The 20,999-nt window shown below is 34.1% G+C and overlaps 3 protein-coding genes across 4 annotated transcripts; 1 reads left to right on the forward strand and 2 right to left on the reverse strand.

Moving 5' to 3' along the window:
* The first annotated feature begins 2,147 nt into the window (after nucleotides 1-2,147).
* LOC145032371 (putative phospholipid:diacylglycerol acyltransferase 2) lies at nucleotides 2,148-5,306 on the forward strand. The gene is made up of 3 exons (XM_078981153.1): nucleotides 2,148-2,899; nucleotides 2,973-3,424; nucleotides 3,527-5,306. Exons 2-3 carry the CDS (start codon nucleotides 2,982-2,984, stop codon nucleotides 5,061-5,063), a joined length of 1,980 nt encoding a protein of 659 aa, XP_078837279.1. The 5' UTR covers nucleotides 2,148-2,899; nucleotides 2,973-2,981; the 3' UTR covers nucleotides 5,064-5,306.
* A 99-nt stretch (nucleotides 5,307-5,405) lies between these two features.
* On the reverse strand, nucleotides 5,406-8,550 carry LOC145032372 (ARM repeat superfamily protein). 2 transcript variants are annotated; one of them, XR_013677104.1, is made up of 10 exons: nucleotides 8,387-8,550; nucleotides 7,479-7,805; nucleotides 7,336-7,401; nucleotides 7,117-7,256; nucleotides 6,909-7,035; nucleotides 6,671-6,825; nucleotides 6,346-6,566; nucleotides 5,993-6,256; nucleotides 5,771-5,895; nucleotides 5,406-5,652 (listed from the first exon to the last, which is right to left on the reverse strand). XR_013677104.1 is itself a non-coding variant. In XM_078981154.1 (10 exons), exons 1-10 carry the CDS (start codon nucleotides 8,474-8,476, stop codon nucleotides 5,604-5,606), a joined length of 1,560 nt encoding a protein of 519 aa, XP_078837280.1. In that variant the 5' UTR covers nucleotides 8,477-8,549; the 3' UTR covers nucleotides 5,406-5,603. The 2 variants fall into 2 exon arrangements, 1 of the variants encoding a protein (XP_078837280.1); XM_078981154.1 differs by having other exon boundaries at nucleotides 5,997-6,256; nucleotides 8,387-8,549.
* Nucleotides 8,551-18,017: 9,467 nt separating this feature from the next.
* Nucleotides 18,018-20,919, reverse strand: LOC145030293 (uncharacterized). Its single transcript, XM_078978684.1, has 2 exons — nucleotides 19,821-20,919; nucleotides 18,018-19,735 (listed from the first exon to the last, which is right to left on the reverse strand). The coding sequence occupies exons 1-2, from the start codon at nucleotides 20,917-20,919 to the stop codon at nucleotides 18,018-18,020; spliced, it is 2,817 nt and encodes a 938-aa protein (XP_078834810.1).
* Nucleotides 20,920-20,999: the final 80 nt, after the last annotated feature.

Here is a 20,999-nt window from a genome sequence, read left to right on the forward strand (position 1 = left end):
AAAAAAAACCAGTGACGATCTAAATTAACTTTTGAAAATAAGGATTAAACGTACGTTTTGGTACATGCACGATGGACGAATAATACAATTTACTCTAAAAAGTACAACAAATTTAACATAAAATTATACTTACAGAATTTTCCATTACATATGTATGACAGTTCACAACAGTATACCTACTCACAAGTCCAAAATTATATACTAAATAAAAAGGTTCCTTTTATTGAAGAATCAAATTCCTTTCTAGCAATTTCCACGTTATCCTAATATCCTTTATGCTTGAGCTAAACACCAAAAAAGGTTCGCTCATAGTTGAAGCTAGAAACGATATACAACTTTAAATAACTTTTATAAAAGCACACAATTTACAAGCTTTACCTCCCTATGATCCTAGATAACCATTTAAAAATGTTTTTTTTTTATCTAAATGATAGATGTCAAAGATCCTCTTTTCTATACTCTTAGATTATTATCACTATTTTCTTTTACGTATGTTACCTTAGTACACAAGTTTGGTGTAGCAGGTAAACTTGTGAACCAAGACATTATATGTATAAGAATAACTATCTTAGCGATATAGATTTTTAATTTTAGATTTTTTTATTATTTTAAGACTTTAATGTATATGAATTTCTATTTAATGTCATATTTAACTATTGTTTAATTTAAAAACTATCTATCTGACCATTTTTCAATTCCATTAAGATTGTTTATTCACATAACAAACATTTATCTTTAATATAACAAATACTTCGATTTTATATAACTTTTGGTTAAATGTATTTTTAAATATTATTTTGAATTATTGTGATTTTTAAAGAACTTAAAAAAACATTTATTTATTTTTTGATTATTTTAAAAAATATCTATATTTTGGGGACATATATAAGTTTATTTGACATTTTAATTTTGATTTTATATGTATTATATTTACTATCTTTTAGTTATTTAAAAAACTAGTTTTTGGACATATTTTAGTTATTTTATTTTTTATAAAGAAAAATATATTTAACATAATATTGAAAATTAATAAATAAAATATATTACGTTGCAAGTTGAAAAGTTATAACATTAATAATTTTCCTTAATTACATTAAAAAGATTTGGTTGATTGCTACGTTGAACAATAAGATGAAATTAAAAATAATGGTTATTTAAAAACTCATCACAATCATGACCAAATAATTCATTTAGTTTGAAATTTTACATAATTTTATTCATGTGCACAACTCAACTAGAGGTCGTTGAAATCATGCGGGTTAAGATTAATATTTATCTTAAACCATTTCAGTTTTAGTTTTATTTTGTGAATTGTTTTTAACCATTATAACTAATACATCTCTTCGATTTATGCTGTCTAGTAGATGTCTTTTTATAACATGCTTCAAGATAATAATAATGTTTAATACCAAATTTTCAATTTACTGTAAAATTTATTATTTTATATTTGATAGTATTTTTTAACAATAAGTCAATAACAATACAAAATTTCAATTATTATTAAGCAAAAACTAAATGTTAGAGGTTTACAACGTTACAACCCACAACAACATTATTACAGTATCAAAATAACGAATTTAACGAGTAGTCGACTTTAGATTTTTTAATCCAATGAAAGGAAAGGAAATACACCTCCCTAACAAGTATTTCATAGCTTTTCTCCTTACGGTTGAAAATTAGTTGATTTTCTTGCCTGAGATGGCCTAACTTTTGTTATTCTTTTAACCACATTTATTTATTTATATTTTAATTAAGTTTATCTATTTTATCTATATTTCAACTATAATATTCTAGTTTGCACTTTACACAACACGACACGCATACATTTGCCTGAAAAAAAATATTTATATTATCTATTTACAGGTTTTACCTCCGTCCCATCGTCGTGCTGATAGCTATTGTTGCCAGCATACACATTATCTCGAATACGTTGAAAGAATGATTTGTCTCGGTTTTATAAATAAATGTTAAATTTACCAAACTGATTGTTTTTTTCCCATAAATAGTTTTAAGGTCTCCACCCATTTTATTATGTATCATATATTATTACCATATATGATACTTTATTTTATTTGATAAAAAATGAGTAGCCCTAGCCAACAGTTTATGTTTTTCCGCTTTAACCTCAACCAAATCTACACCTTCATTATTAATATTTTATATCCAAATTCACAGCGAAAACTCAGCTGCAAAATCCCAAGAGAAAAATAATACGAATATACGATTCCCCATTTCTTGATTACCGTGCCCCCAAAACACAGAGACATATTGTTGGTGTAAAATTTCTTGGTATCGTGTTGTTGTCTTCTTGCTATACCTCTGCGGAAAAACCCAGAATTGGGTCCATATTTGATGGATCTCTGTTGATCCAATCATTTGGGTATTAGTGCTTTTTGTAGTGTGTGCTTTTCTTTACTTTTCCCCTTTGGCCTTTCTTCAAGTCGTTCCCCTAAGTCGTCTCCATACCTTGTCGAGTTACAGAAAGAGCAGGCGATAAGTTATCTCTTATTTTTCAGGTGTGGGTAACTAGGTCATAGGGTTGGAATTGGGTGCTATTTTACTTGATTGTGCCTAGTGGTGTGGTTTTTGCAAAAAGGTCCTCGTTAAATCAGGAATATGTAAAGAAAGCTTGAAAAGGGGTTGTAATGGTGGCAACTGAGGAAGGTTTTTGCATTCAGATGTACACGAGACAAGTGGCTCTCTTTCTCTCTTCGCAGAGACAGCAGTCGATATTTACTCCATTCTCTCTCTACGGCTCTCACTAAACTCGATACACACTTGACAGCTCAACCATCACCTTTTTCTGTATCTCACCGCTAACCATTTCCTCCTAATTTTGGCAAAAATCCAACTCAAGATCTCAATTTCCTTTTCTGGCTTTTCTCGATTTCAATCATGGGTAGCTATCTTTCTCCTAAATTCGTATAAAAATCTCGATTTTTTTTTAAATTGTTTTAGCTCTCTATCTCAAGTGCAAATCAATGGCGGCAATCCTTCGGTTCCGAAAGTTGTGTTTCATTGAGCCAACATTGAAAAACACTGGATCATCTGAAACCCCAAAAGACGAGAAACAAGAAGAAAGTCGAACAATTACAAAACACGAGTGCGATAAGACCAAGAAGAATAAGAAGATGCAACGGTGGAAGTGTATAGATTCGTGCTGTTGGTTCATCGGGTGCATGTGTACTACTTGGTGGCTACTCTTGTTTCTGTACCATTGTCTACCTGCTCATTTGTCTGGGTTCAAATCCCCTGAATCACCTGGTGTAAGGCTCAAAAACGAAGGGTTAACCCCACTCCACCCTGTCGTTTTGGTCCCTGGAATCGTCACCGGTGGCCTTGAGCTTTGGGAAGGTCGACCTTGTTCTCATGGCCTTTTTCGCAAACGCCTTTGGGGTGGTAGCTTTGCCCAGATCTTACAGAGGTTTTTTTTTTTTTTTTGTAACTTCAATTAACCACCTTCAATCTTGATTTCCAAGGAGCAAAAAAATTGAATTTTAATACGACTTGTTTGTTTAAATTTTAGGCCATTGTGTTGGTTGGAGCATTTGTCACTCGACAATGAAACAGGACTCGACCCGCCAGGCATTCGGGTCAGACCGGTTCCGGGCCTTGTTGCAGCAGATTATTTTGCTCCTGGATATTTCGTTTGGGCTGTTCTTATCGAGAATTTGGCTAAAATTGGGTACGAAGGGAAGAATATGTATATGGCTGCTTACGACTGGAGGCTTTCTTTTCAAAACACTGAGGTAAGGGATCAAGCGCTAAGCAGATTGAAGATCAACATCGAGCTAATGTACGTAACAAACGGTAACAAAAAAGTGGTGGTGGTGCCACATTCAATGGGTGTCATCTACTTCCTCCACTTCCTCAAATGGGTGGAAGCACCACCTCCGATGGGTGGTGGCGGTGGTTCAGGGTGGTGCGACAAGCATATCAAAGCAATCATGAACATCGGACCGGCGTTTCTTGGTGTCCCCAAGGCAGTTAGCGGGATGCTATCAGCTGAAGGCAAAGACGTTGCTTTTTTCAGAGCCATGGCTCCTGGTGTGTTAGATTCAGAGATTCTAGGGCTTCAAACTTTAGAACACATGATGCGTGTAGGTCGAACATGGGACTCTGTGATTTCACTACTTCCTAAAGGAGGAGACACCATTTGGGGTGACTTAGATTCCTCCCCAGAAGATATCCAAACAGTAAGTAGTTATCAGAGACAAAACAACACGAAACATCAAATCGAAATTAAACAAGAAACGAAATACGGAAGAATCATTTCATTTGGGAAAACAGCTTCCGAGCAACATTCTTCAAATCTCACAACTCATGACCTTGTAAAAGATAAGTTATTGGATTCAGGTGGAAAGTGTGGTGAGGTTTGGACTGAATATGGTAAGATCAGCCGTGAGAACATCATGAAACTAGCAGATAACAAAGCGTACACAGCCGGAACATTGATCGATCTACTACGGTTTGTGGCTCCAAAGACTATGAAACGGGCGGAGGCCCATTTCTCACATGGAATAGCATCGGATCTTGATGACCCGAAATATTCCCATTACAAATACTGGTCAAACCCATTAGAGACAAAACTACCACATGCTCCAGACATGGAGATTTACTGTTTATACGGGGTGGGACTTCCAACAGAAAGATCATATGTGTATAAAGTCTCACAGTCTGACAAATGCAATACAATTCCGTTTCAGATTGACAGCTCAGCAGAGGGGAAGTGGTTACGTGGCGGAGTCTACTTTGTTGATGGGGATGAGAGTGTACCGGTTTTGAGTGCGGGGTTTATGTGTGCAAAAGGGTGGAGAGGGAAAACAAGGTTTAATCCATCTGGCAGTAGGACGCATATACGGGAGTATAGACATAAAGCTCCGGGGAGTTTGCTGGAGGGGAGGGGTTTGGAAAGTGGGGCCCATGTTGATATAATGGGGAATGTGGCGTTGATTGAGGATGTTTTGAGGGTGGCTGCCGGAGCTTCTGGGGAGGAGATAGGCGGTGATCGGATATATTCTGATATATTGAAGATGGCAGAGAGAGTAAATATCAAGTTGTAGATGCTTAGTTTTGTGGTTTGGGGATGATCTGCAATGTTCAACTAAGGGATGAGAGGTATGATCAACGGCAGTGATGGTTCACTGACTATCATTGCAGAAAAAGAAGAAAACATATCATCATCATCATCATCATCATCAGATCTAGAGAGAGAGAGAGAGAGAGAGAGATGTTCAATATCACCGTAGTTTTGTCTTTAAACTTTAGTTGTTCAAATAAAGTGCTCGAGTGAGCCGTGTTAATCGTGTGCTTGTGAATACAATCTTTTTAGGGGTGTTATGGAAAATGGACACGTGACAATTTTGATACATTGGACAGTTTAAGTATGCCTTATTTCTAACGAATCAAATAGAAAAAATAACAAATTAATTTAAAAACAAAGTCAAAAGTCGTTCAAAACCTATTTTAAAGTTTAGAGCACGGTAGAGTAGGTTTTTTTAACACAAAATAGCAACCAATTTACACTATTCAGTGACATGTCAAATTTTAAACAAACGCCTACACCATTCAAGATCAACAACAATATATTACTTACAAGTTTTTCATGCAAGCATCTTCTCTGGTGAACCTTTCACATCTTTGATCACCAAACTAGAGTTCATTAAAAAGTCAAGAAATCAGTATCAATTCAAATATTGCTTTACATATTTTGATCATTAAACTTTTCACATACAAGAAAGTAATGAAGCAGCTAGAGAAATCGACTTACTTGCTATATTTACAACAGCAGTCCTTTAATCTATCAAGATCACGTTCATTCACCCCAAATTTGCTAGGGCTAACCCCATCCTTTAATGCTAACCATTTACTTACAATACAATCAATCCTTTTCAGCTGTTAAAAAAAATGATCAAGGGATGCACAAAATTTTGAAAAAATCAGAATTCAATTAAAAAAAAAAAAAGGTGAAATTCTATAAATGAAAGGATACATACTGCTGTAGTTCTTATGGAAGCGGTTGAAGTTTCTTGATCTTTATTTGTAGCAGCTAACTGGTGATCAAGGAGCTCTTCTTCTATCAAATCTGATTTGCTTGATAGAATCGATACATATTGTTGGAGATTTAAAGAGCTTATTTCTCCTTCTTGAATTTGACCCAATAATCTTGAAATGATATCCCAAACTGCATTTCTAGCTTCTAAATCATCCGAAGCAAAAGGGAATATATCCACAAGACCCTGTAAGAAAGGCAAATCTGGATGTATCTAAAACGTCATTATCGATTTCAAGCTCCGTGAGGGTAAATTCGTCATTAAGTCTTCTCCAATATATAAGAAATTTTACCTTGATTTATCTCTAAAATCAGATCATCAGAGTCACTCAAAAGATTGGCAATTAGAACAGCAGCTGTCACACATGAGGTAGCTACCTCAATTTTATCACCAAGTTTAATCAGAGTGGCAAGAAGATGAACAAGTTTTTTACTGGAACAAAGCTCTTGTGAATAGCTGTCTATTACAGTTAGTGCTTCAATAGCCCGAAGAATGATATCAAGAACTGGGTACCTGATAGTGATATTACAACCATTCATATTATAAAAAATAAAATTAACAAAATGTTATGGATGACAAGTCAGCAACTAGATAATAAGACAAAAAAAAACATGTACCTTTCGGGTATTCGTTCATCTCCCACAACTTTGGTAATCTCAAATGCCAAGAGGTTAATTAGAATTACTGGAAGACCTAATTTCACCAAGTTTGGGAGAAGAATAGCTTTTACTTCATCTTGACTTTCTGATATAGTCAACAGAAAACCTACACTCTTTAAAAACATGCAGTTGGTATCGAAAATCTTGGAAATATTCATGATCAGAAATCAAAATACAATAATCAAAATAAAAATACCTTTTCTATAAGTTGTGGATTCAATGTGTTTTCTACAACCCATAATACACGGGATAAAACATTCTCAGGCTGCAGGGCTTTAGCCCAAGTTATACTTTCATTACCTTGAAGACACAAAGTTAATAACCTGTGGAAAATTAGAGAAAAAAGGATATTAGATATTTAGATTAATATTTGAAAATCAATTCTTCAAGTAAGAAATTATTACCTAAATTCTTCACACAAGCATGGAGTGTCATCTACAAATAGTTGTTCCACAATAATTTCAACCAATCCTTTTACAGAGGCGATTTGTTTGCGTGATACTTCATGGCAAGCAAGGTTCCCAATAATTCCAAGACTAATCTCCTGCAAAAAAGATAATTAAATTGAGAATGAGAAACTTAAGTCTATATATTTATGCAAAGCAAAAGGGAATGTAACCTACAGTGACACGTGGTGACTGGGAAACAGTCAGAGTTGCCAAGATAACTTCAAGAACCAGATTTTGAACCTACATGTGAGATTTGAACGAATCAATGATGTGATAAAAACAAGAGGATGGAAGACTTTATCAGAAAATTCATGTACCATGAGTTCAGCATGTGTTTTGCTTGTTGCAAGGTCCCATAATATGCATCCATGTTCTTCCCAAGATTCGTCTCCAACTAAGGGATCCACATGCTTCTCTTGATCATTAGAGTTGTTGATCTGATCAATGATGTCCATGGTCTCATGTCTGTTTTCCAAAATTTGATCTTCAGCTTGTGATACTAAGCTTCCATTTGTTCCTTCAGTAGCGGAATCACAGCCACTAATCATGTCAGAAGTAGTAGTCGTATTCATGGTTGGTGGTAGAAGTTTCCTTATCAAGGATATAACATAACTAGGATCAACCGTGGTTGAGATGTCGAATAACTGTAGAAAGTCATAACAAAAAAGTTTCACTCTGTAATACTTGTAATGTTTAATGTAGTTATCACAGAAATCTATAAAGAAAAGTGTAGAATCCACTATGACTCTGTACTTTTAAAGTGAATATTGATTTTTTCATTTCTCAAATGTAGAGATCGATACAGATTTGTTCCGATTTAACACAGAAGGCTCTTCTATGGTAGATGCTTGCTACAAACTTCAATACGATTACCAAGTATTTACTCGAAGGTATAATATTCATGGCAACTTTTAGAAGAACGAAAGAGATCATTGTTAAGGGATTAAAGAAAAATCAAACAATTCGTGCATTATATAAAATTTTCGAATCAATATTTTTTTTGTTACAGTGCCCAAAATTTGTCTACACCCCTTCATTTTTTTGTGATTTTATTCCTTCATAACTAAGAAAACTCATAGTTAGCAAAAGCATTCATCACTGACACAATAAGAATCAAATTATGGACTTCTTATTTTGTCTTTTTGTACAAAAAACTTTTTGCATCAAATGCAATAGAGTTCATATACGTAATAGGATGCATTTTATGCAGAAATAACGATGCTACCTCGTCGGCGGGAGCAGGTGGGTGGTGCGCTGGCTGTTCGATTCCTATTTCTTCTTCTTCTTCAGTCACTGACTGCGATTCTATCGACATTTTTAGGCTTCAGAGTTCAGCCTGGGGGGTTTTGAAAAGGGCTCGCTGTTGTTTATAACTTCTTTCCGCTTTCTATTTCCCAGTCCACTTATTTATTAAATACAAAAACTTTAAAATTGATCTCAATGTTACTCAATATATTTTTTGATTTGTATATATACTTAGTTATTGATAATTTTTTATCCATATTTATCCTTTAACCTGTTAAACTGTATATATTTAGTCTTTATAACCGGCTGTTCCAGGTTAACCGGTAAAAATGATTTAATAGGGTAATATATTTCTCACTTTGTACACATTTAGTCTTTAATTTATTTTTTGTTGCAAAATAAGTCATTTCTGTTTTTATACTCATTCAATACTTATGAATGATTTCTTTAGGTTTTTCTTACGATCATCTTACATGGTATAGCCATATGATAGTGAGATAAGTTGAGGTTGTCTTACTATATGTTATAGGGCAAGATATCAGGTGTAGACCGGTTGTAAGTCGTAGGCACGGAGGCTTGAAAAGAACGATTGGGTTAAAGCGGCATGCCGACAAACCCTGGATATTCAAGTCCAATGACTGATTGGATCGGTTGCATGTTGACATTCTAGTCCGATGACTGATTGGCCAATGTATTTTATCTTATGAGTGTGGGCCCGTTATGCATGATAATACGTTTGTTGTATCGAGTATTTTGGAGGAAACTCACTAAACATTGTGATTACCCAGTTGTTTATGTTTTCATGTTCTATCATTGATCGTGGGAAGGCGAATGCATTACTGTACACATTCATCAATAGTATTAAGGATTTCATATTTCTTATATTACTTTGATTTTCGATAAATGTATTTTGGAATAAAGATTTTTTTTTTCTTAATAATGGATTTATAATAAGGTACTTTTGACTTATTTAAAAATGAAAATTTTTTGTTGTGAAAATGAGACGTTACGCATAAACATCAAAAAGTTTCAAACACTTCATCAATGATTGTCCCACGTAAGATATCGTGAGAAAAACCTATATAAATCATTTATAAGTATTGAATGAGTACAAAAACAAAATTACTTATTTTGAAAACAAAAAAATATTAAGGACCAAATGTATACAAAAATATTAATGACTAAATGTATACAAAATGAGAAATATATTATCATATTAAGTTATTTTTCCCAGCTAACCTGGAATAACCAGTGGGTAAATGTGGACGAAAAAACTCAATTACCAAATGTATACAAATAAAAAAAAAATATATTACCTTTTTAGGTCATTATACTATGCAAAAAACTATAGATATAATTAATTAGAAAAAAGATTCTAATTTAGATGGAATGTCTACAATCAAAAAAAAATTATGGTTTTGATCTTTGAAAAACTTAAAATGTCTACTTTGCCCTTTTAATTTCATTTTTGTATATTTTTATATTTTCTTTAATACTTTAGTAATTAAAAATTAAAAATAAAAGAAAATATAAGAATATACAATAATGAAATTGGCATAGTAAACATTTCAAGTTTTTCAGGGATCAAAACCACGGAAATTTTCTAATTTTAGATCTTCCATGCAAATCAAAAACTTTTTGAACTGTATCTACATTTTTTAAATACCATAGAGACCAATTTTACAATTGTGTCTTTAGTAAATTGTTTTTTCTTATAAGTTTACAAAGATGGTCCATGTTGACTTGTTGGCACAAGTTGAAGTTTTAAAAGTTTGGCACCATATTCATCATATTTTCATTTTTTTGGTATAATTTAATTCCTAAATTGTTAGATCTAACTATATAACTGTTAGATTTTCATATACTCCATGACCATTTTTCTTCTAACCAAATTGGTAGAAACTATAAACTATAAGGCCAAATTTGTAATATACTCATATTTTTATACAAAAGCTTTTTCTTAAAATGAACCCACTATCTTACATCCATCCTCTAACCGTTTATGGATTATATCCTTTGAATGGACTTCTGCACTAAGATCCTTGTTGTAGCACTTTTATAACATCAAACTAGTAAAGGATCCCCCGCTTTGCGGGGTTGGTAAGTTTTTGATGATTTATTTCGGATTATCAATTATTTCTGCTGTGGTTTTGAAATATATTGATAATATTTGTTAAGAATTAACGAAAAATTAGAGGAATTTTTCATGTTTTCACTTGCCATTTCTGTAATGGGTTGGGTTAGAAGTAGTTCATTCATATTTTTTTTTTTAATCGGGAGTATGCAGAAAGTGACGTCAAGTCTTATTTATTTAACGTGAAGACGAAGTTCATTACATTCGTTTAAACCTACTGGATAAAAACATTGATAGAAAGTAAGTCTAGTGTTAGCATCTATTTATCCGGTGCCTCCTTTATTACATGTTTGTATTTTCCAATCCTTTTTGTGGATTGATCCAAGCATAAAGGAGATATTGTCTTGCATGGAGAGGTCCTCAACTTTGGCTTCTTCAAGTATGTTTTTTAAAATTTCATAATTGTCGTTATTGTACTCTGTTTTGTCTTCTGTGGTAAATCTTTCTTCAATTCTGGTTTGGACTGCTTCCATGAAATCTCCTACATCGTGGAGGTAGGCGATAAGCGCCTATATGACGTTTTCGACTTCTTTGTTTTTCATTTTCTTGGTTTTTTGGCTGGGATTGGTATTTTCTTGTGAACATGTGCTGGGGGATTGGGTATTTTCTTATATAGTATTTTAAGTTGGGAGGTGGGTTTTGATAATTGACGTGGAGGTATGTATCGGTTTGTGAGTGTCATTAAATTGTTGTAGAATAAATTAGTTATGCTGTGTAAGTCTATTTGGATGATGCCGTGGCTCTTTCTGATGGTTGTAGCAATACTTTGTATGGTAGGCTATGATGGTGGGTGTATTAGTTTGGGGGTAAAATATGTTTATTTTACCTTTATAATTTTACCGTAATTTTGTAAGAATCGTGTGAGTGTTTTTGGTGCAATATTTTTTACAACAAATACTCACAGAAAATAATAATTTTTTCACCCAATTCTGGTTTGGACTGCTTCCATGAAATCTCCTACATCGCGGAGGTAGGCGATAAGCGCCTACATGACGTTTTCGACTTCTTTGTTTTTCATTTTCTTGGTTTTTGGCTGGGATTGGTATTTTCTTGTGAACATGTGCTGGGGGATTGGGTATTTTCTTATATAGTATTTTAAGTTGGGAGGTGGGTTTTGATAATTGACGTGGAGGTATGTATCGGTTTGTGAGTGTCATTAAATTGTTGTAGAATAAATTAGCTATGTTGTGTAAGTCTATTTGGATGATGGCGTGGCTCTTTCTGATGGTTGTAGCAATACTTTGTATGGTGGGCTATGATGGTGGGTGTATTAGTTTGGGGGTAAAATATGTTTATTTTACCTTTATAATTTTACCGTAATTTTGTAAGAATCGTGTGAGTGTTTTTGGTGCAATATTTTTTACAACAAATACTCACAGAAAATAATAATTTTTTCAATCAAATCGGGTGTAAAAACTTCATAATCTGCAAATAATATAATTATTATTAAATAGTTTTGGAGTAAGGGTTACATGTTGATTTTTAGTTAAAAGTAGTTTTCTAAGTAGGGGTAAAACAGTCATATGTGTTGTAATTTTTTTAATAATTTTTTCAATCAAATCGGGTGTAAAAACTTCATAATCTGCAAATAATATAACTATTATTAAGTAGTTTTGGAGTAAGGGTTACATGTTGATTTTTAGTTAAAATTAGTTTTCTGAGTAGGGGTAAAACAGTCATATGTGTTGTAATTTTTTTTAAGAACACATAGTCACACAACAAATTATTGTAGTTTCCTTTGTAAAAAATGTTACAAAGAAAACTTACTCAAACATTACAAAGAAATAAAAAATGTTAAAAATCATATTGTTATAAAGTACAATGCTATTTTTTTGCATATTTTCTAAAGTTTTATTGTTAAATTTGATCTTTCTATAAAAAGACCAAAATGACCTTTATCCAAAAAAAAAAAAAAAAAAACTTTTCTTATCTTTTTAACTACGCATTTGCACGTATCACATCTAATAATTTTTTTAATCAAATCGGGGCAAAATAGTTTTTAAGGAAATATGTCATTGGAATGAAAATTAGATTTGTTAATAACCTTTTCTTGTATGGCAAAACAGTTACATGTGTTGCAATTTTTATTTTAGAACATATAGTCACATAGCAAAACATTGTACTTTCCTTTGTAAAAAATGTTAAATCATATTTTTTTTATAAAGTACAATGTTATTTTCTGTATATTTTATAAATGTGTATTGTAAAATTTTATTTTTCTATAAAACTACCAAAATGCCCTTCTTCCATAATATGACCCTGTCTACTATTCTAGAAAACATGTTGTTTGCGTTTTATTAAAGTTAAGAGTAGTTTTCTGAGCAGGGCAAAATAGTCATATCCGTTGCAAATTTTTTTTACAACACATAGTCACATAGCAAAACATTGTATTTTCCTTTGTAAAAAATGTTAAAAATCATATTGTTATAAAGTACAATGCTATTTTTTTTGCAGATTTTCTAAAGTGTTATTGTTAAATTTGATATTTCTATAAAAAGACCAAAATGCCCTTTATCCAAAAAAAAAAAAAAACCTTTTCTTATCTTTTTAACCACCCATTTGCACGTATCACATCTAATAATTTTTTTAATCAAATCGGGGCAAAATAGTTCTTAAGGAAATATGTCATTGGAATGAAAATTAGATTTCTTAATAAACTTTTCTTGTATGGCAAAACAGTCGCATGCGTTGCAATTTTTATTTTAGAACACATAGTCACACAGCAAAACATTGTAGTTTCCTTTGTAAAAAATGTTAAATCATATTTTTTTTATAAAGTACAATGTTATTTTCTGTATATTTTATAAAGTTCTATTGTAAAATTTTATTTTTCTATAAAACGACCAAAATGCCCTTCTTCCATAATATGACCCAGTCTACTATTCTAGAAAACATGTTCTTAATAAAATACGTCACCGGAATGAAATTAAGATTTTTTGCATATTTTATGTAGTTTTATTTTTTGAATATTTTCTAAAGTTTTAATGTTAAATTTCATTTTTATATAAAAAGACCAAAATGCCCTTTATCCAAAATAAAGACGAAAAATAACTTTTTGTGTTATTTTTAACCCACAATTTACACATATCACATTTAATAACTTTTTTAATCAAATCGGGGCAAAACAGTTTTTAAGAATCTGTAAACAGAGATACAAACTTTCCCAAACAACACATACTCATACAACAAAACATTGTACTTTTCCTTGTAAAGAATGTGAAAAATCATATTTTTATAAAGTACAATGTTGTTTTATGGATATTTTCTAAAGTTTTATTGTGTCAACATCGTTTTTCTATAAAAAAAAAACCTATAATTATTGATTTGCAGTAAATTAATTAACTTTTAAGATTTTCTTTTGCAGACCAATATTTCCGAGTCTAAAGTTAATTGTTCTAAACCGGTAATCACATAATTTGCAGAATAAGTCATTTTTAACTCGATAATCACATGATTTGCAATAACTCATTATTAACTCAAAAGACTTTGCTAACTTGATGTAGAAAAGCACGTATTAGACTGTGATGATGCAGAGATTTGGAACACTATGATGTGAACTTGATCTTTGAAGAAATAGTGATAGCACACGAATTGGAATGTAGTTATACATAACTTATAAAAATTATTTTGAAAAGGATATCAAAGTTTAATTTGAAAATATATAGTATTCAAAATATTAGCTATGAATGAAAGGGATTGCCGTGAATTTCAAAGGTAGCATATGATAAGTAAACATTTGTTGTTTTTATTTTGAGTTTTATTTTGTGTGTAAGGATTTTGTAGTGAGGTGAGTATGATTTAATTTTTTTCTTACATGTTGATTATGTCGTAAGTTTTTATTTGTATAAGATGACTAAAAAGATTTTATTTCTGAGTTGATATTGCTTACTTTATGTTTTGTTTGTGAATGATTTATTGTGTGGTAGGAATGGCGTTTTTTTTAACGATATTACTTTCTTTTGGAATATTTAATAATACTTTTATACAAAAGGTTCATTACTTTGTGGAGTATGTGTTTACAATCCATAGTGCAAAATGACGGTTACATGTTTGTAATCCTGATAGAGTACAGTTGTTAGAGGGGTAAGTGGTTTACATATAACCTACTGCCTTTTATATCGGATGGTACATAAGCAGAAATTTGGGATGACAACATAAGGTGAGGTTGGTGTTTACTCTGCTCTACGTCCTCGCTTCGGTTGTTTCTTCAGTACAGATTCAGCTGTATGGTAATAAAAACTGAGTTATAAATTGACATTTTTTATCCAAGTAAAGTGGATATGTAAGTACCAGCGGTGTCGTATGTCAATGTTCTTGCTGTGTGTGATGTTTGTGATGTTGTAGATGCCATTCCAAGTATAGGATTGATTTCAACATTTGCGGAACCTTGAAGGTCTGCTGGAGTGATTGGTGTTGCTGTCGTTGTAGTTGTTGAAACTTGTGTTGGTGTGACCGGTGCGACTGACTGATTAACCATGGTTACTTCATGTATGTCAACGATTATGAAACGAATGTTTTCAGTTGTAGAGCCTTTTAGCATTTGTATTGACATGGTCTTTGATGTGCCCTCATGATCATTGATAAGTGTTGGTGGGAGCTTTTTATTGTTTTCATGATCATCAGCCATTAGTTTTTCTGGTGTAGCACCAATTAGTTTTTGAGCCGCGCCATCGGTCATGATTGTAGTTAGAGAGCCCGTTGGGTCCGTCAGAGTTGTAATTAGTTTATACCTGTATGGGGTTATTATGTGTTAATAAAACTTAGCATAAATAACTTTTGCTGGTATTACATTTCTGGGACATAGTGATATTTACAGGAATATGGGTGAGGCTGTTTTTCCATGAGCACTGCAACTCCAGTAATTGCTTTTCCTGAAAATCGGATCTTTGCAAGTTGTGCATAGTACTTGGAACCAGCAGTCTTTGAATGTGATTGTTGTCAGTGTAGCTTGTACATTGAATGTTTTATCCTGTATTTATAGATTCTTATATCATTGTAGTTTTGGTAATAGTATGTCAGAAGGTTGTTATAGAGGTAGATAACATACCACCAGTTCACTATGAATCTTGTTGTTTAGCTCATGCAGTGTTGTTAATGGTCCAGATGTTGTGGAAGTTGGGGGTGTAGGGCCAGTGAAGCTACAACCGGATTTGAGTTGTGAATGTATGATATTAATATATAATAATCTACCTTATCTTTGGTAAAGTATAACAGACCTGTGGATTAGAAGTGTTGTCTCCTGGATTGGGGGATTGACATATACGTGTGTGGCAGGTGATGATCCGAACCTTAAAGTACCTGCTATGTGTATTGATGAAGGCTTTATATTTGTAATGGCAACAACTGTTGTCGCAGGAGGGGTTGCCAACTCTTCAGGTCTGAATTTCTCACGAACATCAATACACTCTTTCCATAAACTGATCGCTATTTCATCACCACTGAATTTTATATACATAGTAAACATTAAAAAAAAGTAAAAGTAATCATAAGAAAGACTGGGCTTTGTTAAATGTTGTCAACCTTTCGTCTGCAAGAATTAGAAGAACGAATTCTTCTCCATTACGCTTTGTGCAATTTCTCATTTTTTTTAGCACGCCAATGAAATCTGTTAGTTCAAATAGAATGTAGTTAAAACTGGAAGTAATATTAATATTACATCTTTTATGTATATACCTGGATAATACGACGGGTTTTCACCTAAGTTGAGGAGATCTGTTTTCGAGGCAAACCGGAACCAGGTTGCAGGGATTGTGACAGTGTCAGGAAGAGGAGCAATTATGGAAATCAGGCCAACATCCATATAGATTTCGTTTTCTAGAACTTTCTGATACTCGTCTAAATAGGGACAGGTGTACTCTGATATTGTGTAGCAGTTAGAGATATGGAAAATTGATTCTATGTACCCCTGATTTGTTCTTTGTCCCAGAATCTGTATAGCATCTCCCTAATGTATTGAAATACAGTTAACTGTTAATAACGGTCAGTAATCATAGTGTATTTTTTTAATGAGGTTTGATTTGCTTACGTATTTGTCCACACCGAGATACCATGTTTCATGCCGACGGTACTGTGGTTTCCATTTGCGCAGAATTCGCACCTGTAATGCTCCTCCTTCGCATGCATACTTCAGGTCAGATATGTTAGTCATGTCTCTGTTAATTCAAGCAATAAAGGATGGGTTAGTGATTATATATAATGATATTAATGTAAAGAGGCACAATACAAGTAAAAGTGAATTTTCAGGGAAAGAGTACATAGGTAGATAGTAATGGAATTATCAACCTCATTACAGTTAACTTTGGATAAGAAATCTTTAAAAACGACATTTTTTGTTTGATTATGAGGTGTACATTCGTCATTGTTTATCAGGATTTTCAGGGATGTAGGTGATGTTGCTCTTGATAATGCAACATAAAGTTGACCATGTGTAAATACGGGCTGTGGCAAATAGATGCCAATCCTTTTTAGTGACTGCCCTTGGCTTTTGTTTATTGTCATGGCATAACAAATTTTAATTGGGAACTGTTTACGTTCAAAGGCAAACGGTAGATTAGCAGGTTTGTGAACGAATTTAATGCGAGGTATGTATACACGCTTCCCAGTGCACGTTCCTGTTATAATTGTTGCTTCAATTATGGTTGGAAGTAGTTGTGAAACAATTAACCGTGTGCCATTACACAAACCTTCCCTCTGGTTAATGTTTCTCAGCAACATAACAGGAGCTTTTATTTTCAGCTTGAGAGTGTGAGGTGGGATTCCAGCAAAGGTTAGCTGATTTAGATATTCAATGGGATATAAACCCTCTAACTCTGATGTATATTTGCCATTAGGTTGCATAGCGTCTGTACTTTTATAAACCCTTTCATTGGTCTTTACCATTTCCAGAATTATTGCGTTTAACTTGTCAGCAGTGTCATTTGTGGGACAAACAATAGCCCTTACAGATAGATCGGATGGTGAGGGATTGTCCAGCAGTCTATTTCCATAGACAAAGAGGATTAGGTTTTTCAAAGACTCACTATCTATTGGTATTAAAAGCGAAGGTGGTATTTCTACCCAGGTTGTAGTATGTGGATTGTCTGCATCTGGCACACCTAAAGTTCCATTCCCAATGTTAAGTAGCCAGTCAGCGAAGGCAGCTATGGATAGACCCTCACTTACATCAGTGGTAGTCTGTGTTAAGCGCATGTTGTGATGCAGTGTACAGACCTCAAAATATGACCACAGGTATGAATTTGGAAGGGTTAATGCAATAATCTCAGTTCGGGAACTTTTTGGGGAAACTGGAAGTGTTTGACGGAAGTCACCACCAAGTAAAACTGAAATGCCACCGAAAGGTAGTTTTTCACACTCCAACACATCTCTAAGAGATCGATCGAGGTACTCAAAACATCGGCGGTCGCTCATCGGTGCCTCGTCCCATATAATGAGGGATGTCCGTTTTAGCAAATCTCCAAGTAATGTCCTTTTCTTGATGTCACATGATTTTTTTTTCAGCCAAATTGATTGGGATGTTAAACCGTGAGTGAGCAGTTCTTCCAGAAGGCAAAAGTAGAGATGCAATTCCCGAAGCAGCCACTGCAAGAACGATTTTCCCAATAGACCTGAAGTATGCAAGTAATGTAGTCCATAAAAATGTCTTTCCAGTCCCGCCATGTCCGTACACAAAAAGCAACACCTGTTTTTTGTTTTCTTCGGATATGACAACGGTCTTATAAATACGCATCTGATCTTCATTTAATTGTAGAAACATTTGTGAGTGTTGGTGTTGCAAGGACTCCTTATCATAACTTGACTCTTCTAGCAAGAGACGATTTTGCAGAACTACAATAGTATCCGGATTTGGCACGGGTAAATGGAAGTCAGCTAACGATCTAGAAGGTGTAGAAGATCGGAGTGCATTTTCTAGTTCAAAAAGCAGTTGTTGCTGCACTATATCATCATTCATATGAAATCGTTTATCTGGGAACTCGGTTTTTAGTTTAAGCAAGTAATCATCTATCATCTTCCGCCATGCAACATCCCAAAGTGATTGTGGATTACTTACATCACAAAAAAGCAGTAGATGACAGAAGAGGGAACGTAACTGTGAAGAAGTAGCCCATGATGAAGCTTCAATGAAGGCCGTCAGCCATTCCATGTCCTCACCTATTAACCCTAGTGCGTTACATGCACTTCGAAAAGTTGGATGAAGATGACCGTGCACCGTACGAACATCTTCATAAGATGTGCATCCTTTTTGATGACAGAGTAACATCCGAAGATAGAATAACTCTCCCGAAGATGGATGGACAAACACATGCCTACCTATACTTTTTGAAGATTCTAAAACTCTTTGTCCCCATTCCTTTGATCTAGCATCCCACACGTATCTATTTGGGTAGTCTATATACGTAAGATCTCGACCTTGTGGATCTCTTGCATTGCTGTCAAACCATCCAAGTAGTAGTGTTCTTGCAAAACCAGGATTGCGAAGGATATCTTCTATTCTACCAGCCTCTTTGAACATAACATGTTGCATATTTAGTAAGTGGACAGGCAATATCATGACAGGGGGATTCCGTCGATGGATGTCGAAATTAAAGATTCTCCATGCGGCCTCATGAGGACATATATAACGTGCATCTAGAAAGTTTTGGACTTCGTTCAAAACTCGAACCTGTGAATTTGGATCACCAGAGTCGGCCGCCTCACTCTTTTGAACAACAAATCTAACACGTTCAACCCCTTTTGAAATATATTTGAATAGATATTTGACCATCATATTCCAGCCACAATATTCGACGTTTATATGCGCATCGAACCGACTACACAACCGCTTGTTATATGGGACAACATATCCGTTATCGATAACAATACCATTTTGCATTGTATGACGTCTCACTGCATCCCTTTTGTAGTGTGCGTAACCTTCGTCATCAAAAGTTGTAGCGTCACGAAACGGTTTCGGAAAACGCTTGCTACATTTCCCATCCTTCATACAAGGAGCTTTATTATTTAACGGACCACACGGACCATGGATCATACACGTTGTCACTGTCCGATGCAACAATGCTTCTGAAACAGGATCTGGAAGTTCAGCACTTATAAAGCTATCAATATCAGCAGGTTCTTGGATAGAATCTGATTTCGACACCCACAGAAGTGTGTGACAATGCGGTAATCCTCGCTTTTGGAACTCAATAGTGTACAAATCTGGAGAATAGAAAGATGAGAGAAAAATTTAGGAACCGTAAACAGAAGATATAAGTAGTAGGAAACAAAAACTAACGATACTTACGTGCTTGAACTTCGCCAAAAGTTTTATCTTCTTTTAGAAAGTTAATAAAGGCAGCCACTTTTATCTCGAAAACCCTAGTTATGATGTCAGGTCTATTGTGAGCATCACGCTGACCATAACTTTCCATGTGTCGTCTTATCTCTGGCCACTTGACATTGCATGTAAATGTAATAAAGTATTGTGGATTCCCATACACTCTACAAATCGATAAGGCGTCTTGATAATGACTGTACATATATCGGGGACCACCAACAAATGATGCAGGTAAGAAAACACGTTTACCCACGAAATGGTTCTCTCTATCCCCTTTAGAGAGGGCATCATAAAGACCGGACAAAAATTCGGATCGTAAATGGTCCTGATTGTTTAAAACATAATCTAACCGACCAGCTTCAATACAAGTATAAGCGTCGACAAGGTACTGTTGGAAAAGCCGACCGGAATTGAGTATAAGAGAATACATACCTCGACGTGCATGGATTTGATAACTATAATACATGTTTACCGTGAGGTTCCTAACACTGTTCCCCGTCTCATTATGTAATTTCAAACGTGGAGACCAACCCTCCTCACCAAATGGGAAAAGCAAAGGATATTGTAGTGGCATATAACTTGGGTGAAGTTTACTTACTCGTTGAGGAATACCAGATTTCGAGTGAACAATGATGTCATACTTGCTACAATTACTGTCATCGCCAGTAACAATACAACCTAAACTACCAGCAGCCGGGCAACCATACCTACGATCAGGGACGTCACTGAACAAACGAACTGCATAGGAATCTAATTTCATAGCTTCAGCCATTTCTTTAGCTGTTTTGAATGTCCTAACATATTCATTATGAACTGAAAGGGATTCCATTAGAATTTTTACAACAGCACCATCTAAATCTTTTTTAGTAGAGGTGTGAAAGGCTTTCAACCGATTAGAAACCTCATTAGCAGTATCGACAACATACAACTGCAAGAACCTTGGACCTTTAGACTCATCAGGACACAAAGACCCTATCCAATGACAAACCTGACCAGAAACCTTAAAAACATATGGACCATGACCGTTGTTAATATCCTCGTCAACAGTAGACCCAAAAGACGTCATGGAAAACATACTATTATAACCTCTAATGTCATTCAAAAAATTAGCATCTGTATAAAGGTTTTAAAGTTCAGGAGGAGGCA

This window comes from Lactuca saligna, chromosome 2 (genome assembly GCF_052625555.1).
Source record: "Lactuca saligna cultivar CGN05327 chromosome 2, ASM5262555v1, whole genome shotgun sequence".
NCBI classification, from domain to species: domain Eukaryota; kingdom Viridiplantae; phylum Streptophyta; class Magnoliopsida; order Asterales; family Asteraceae; genus Lactuca; species Lactuca saligna.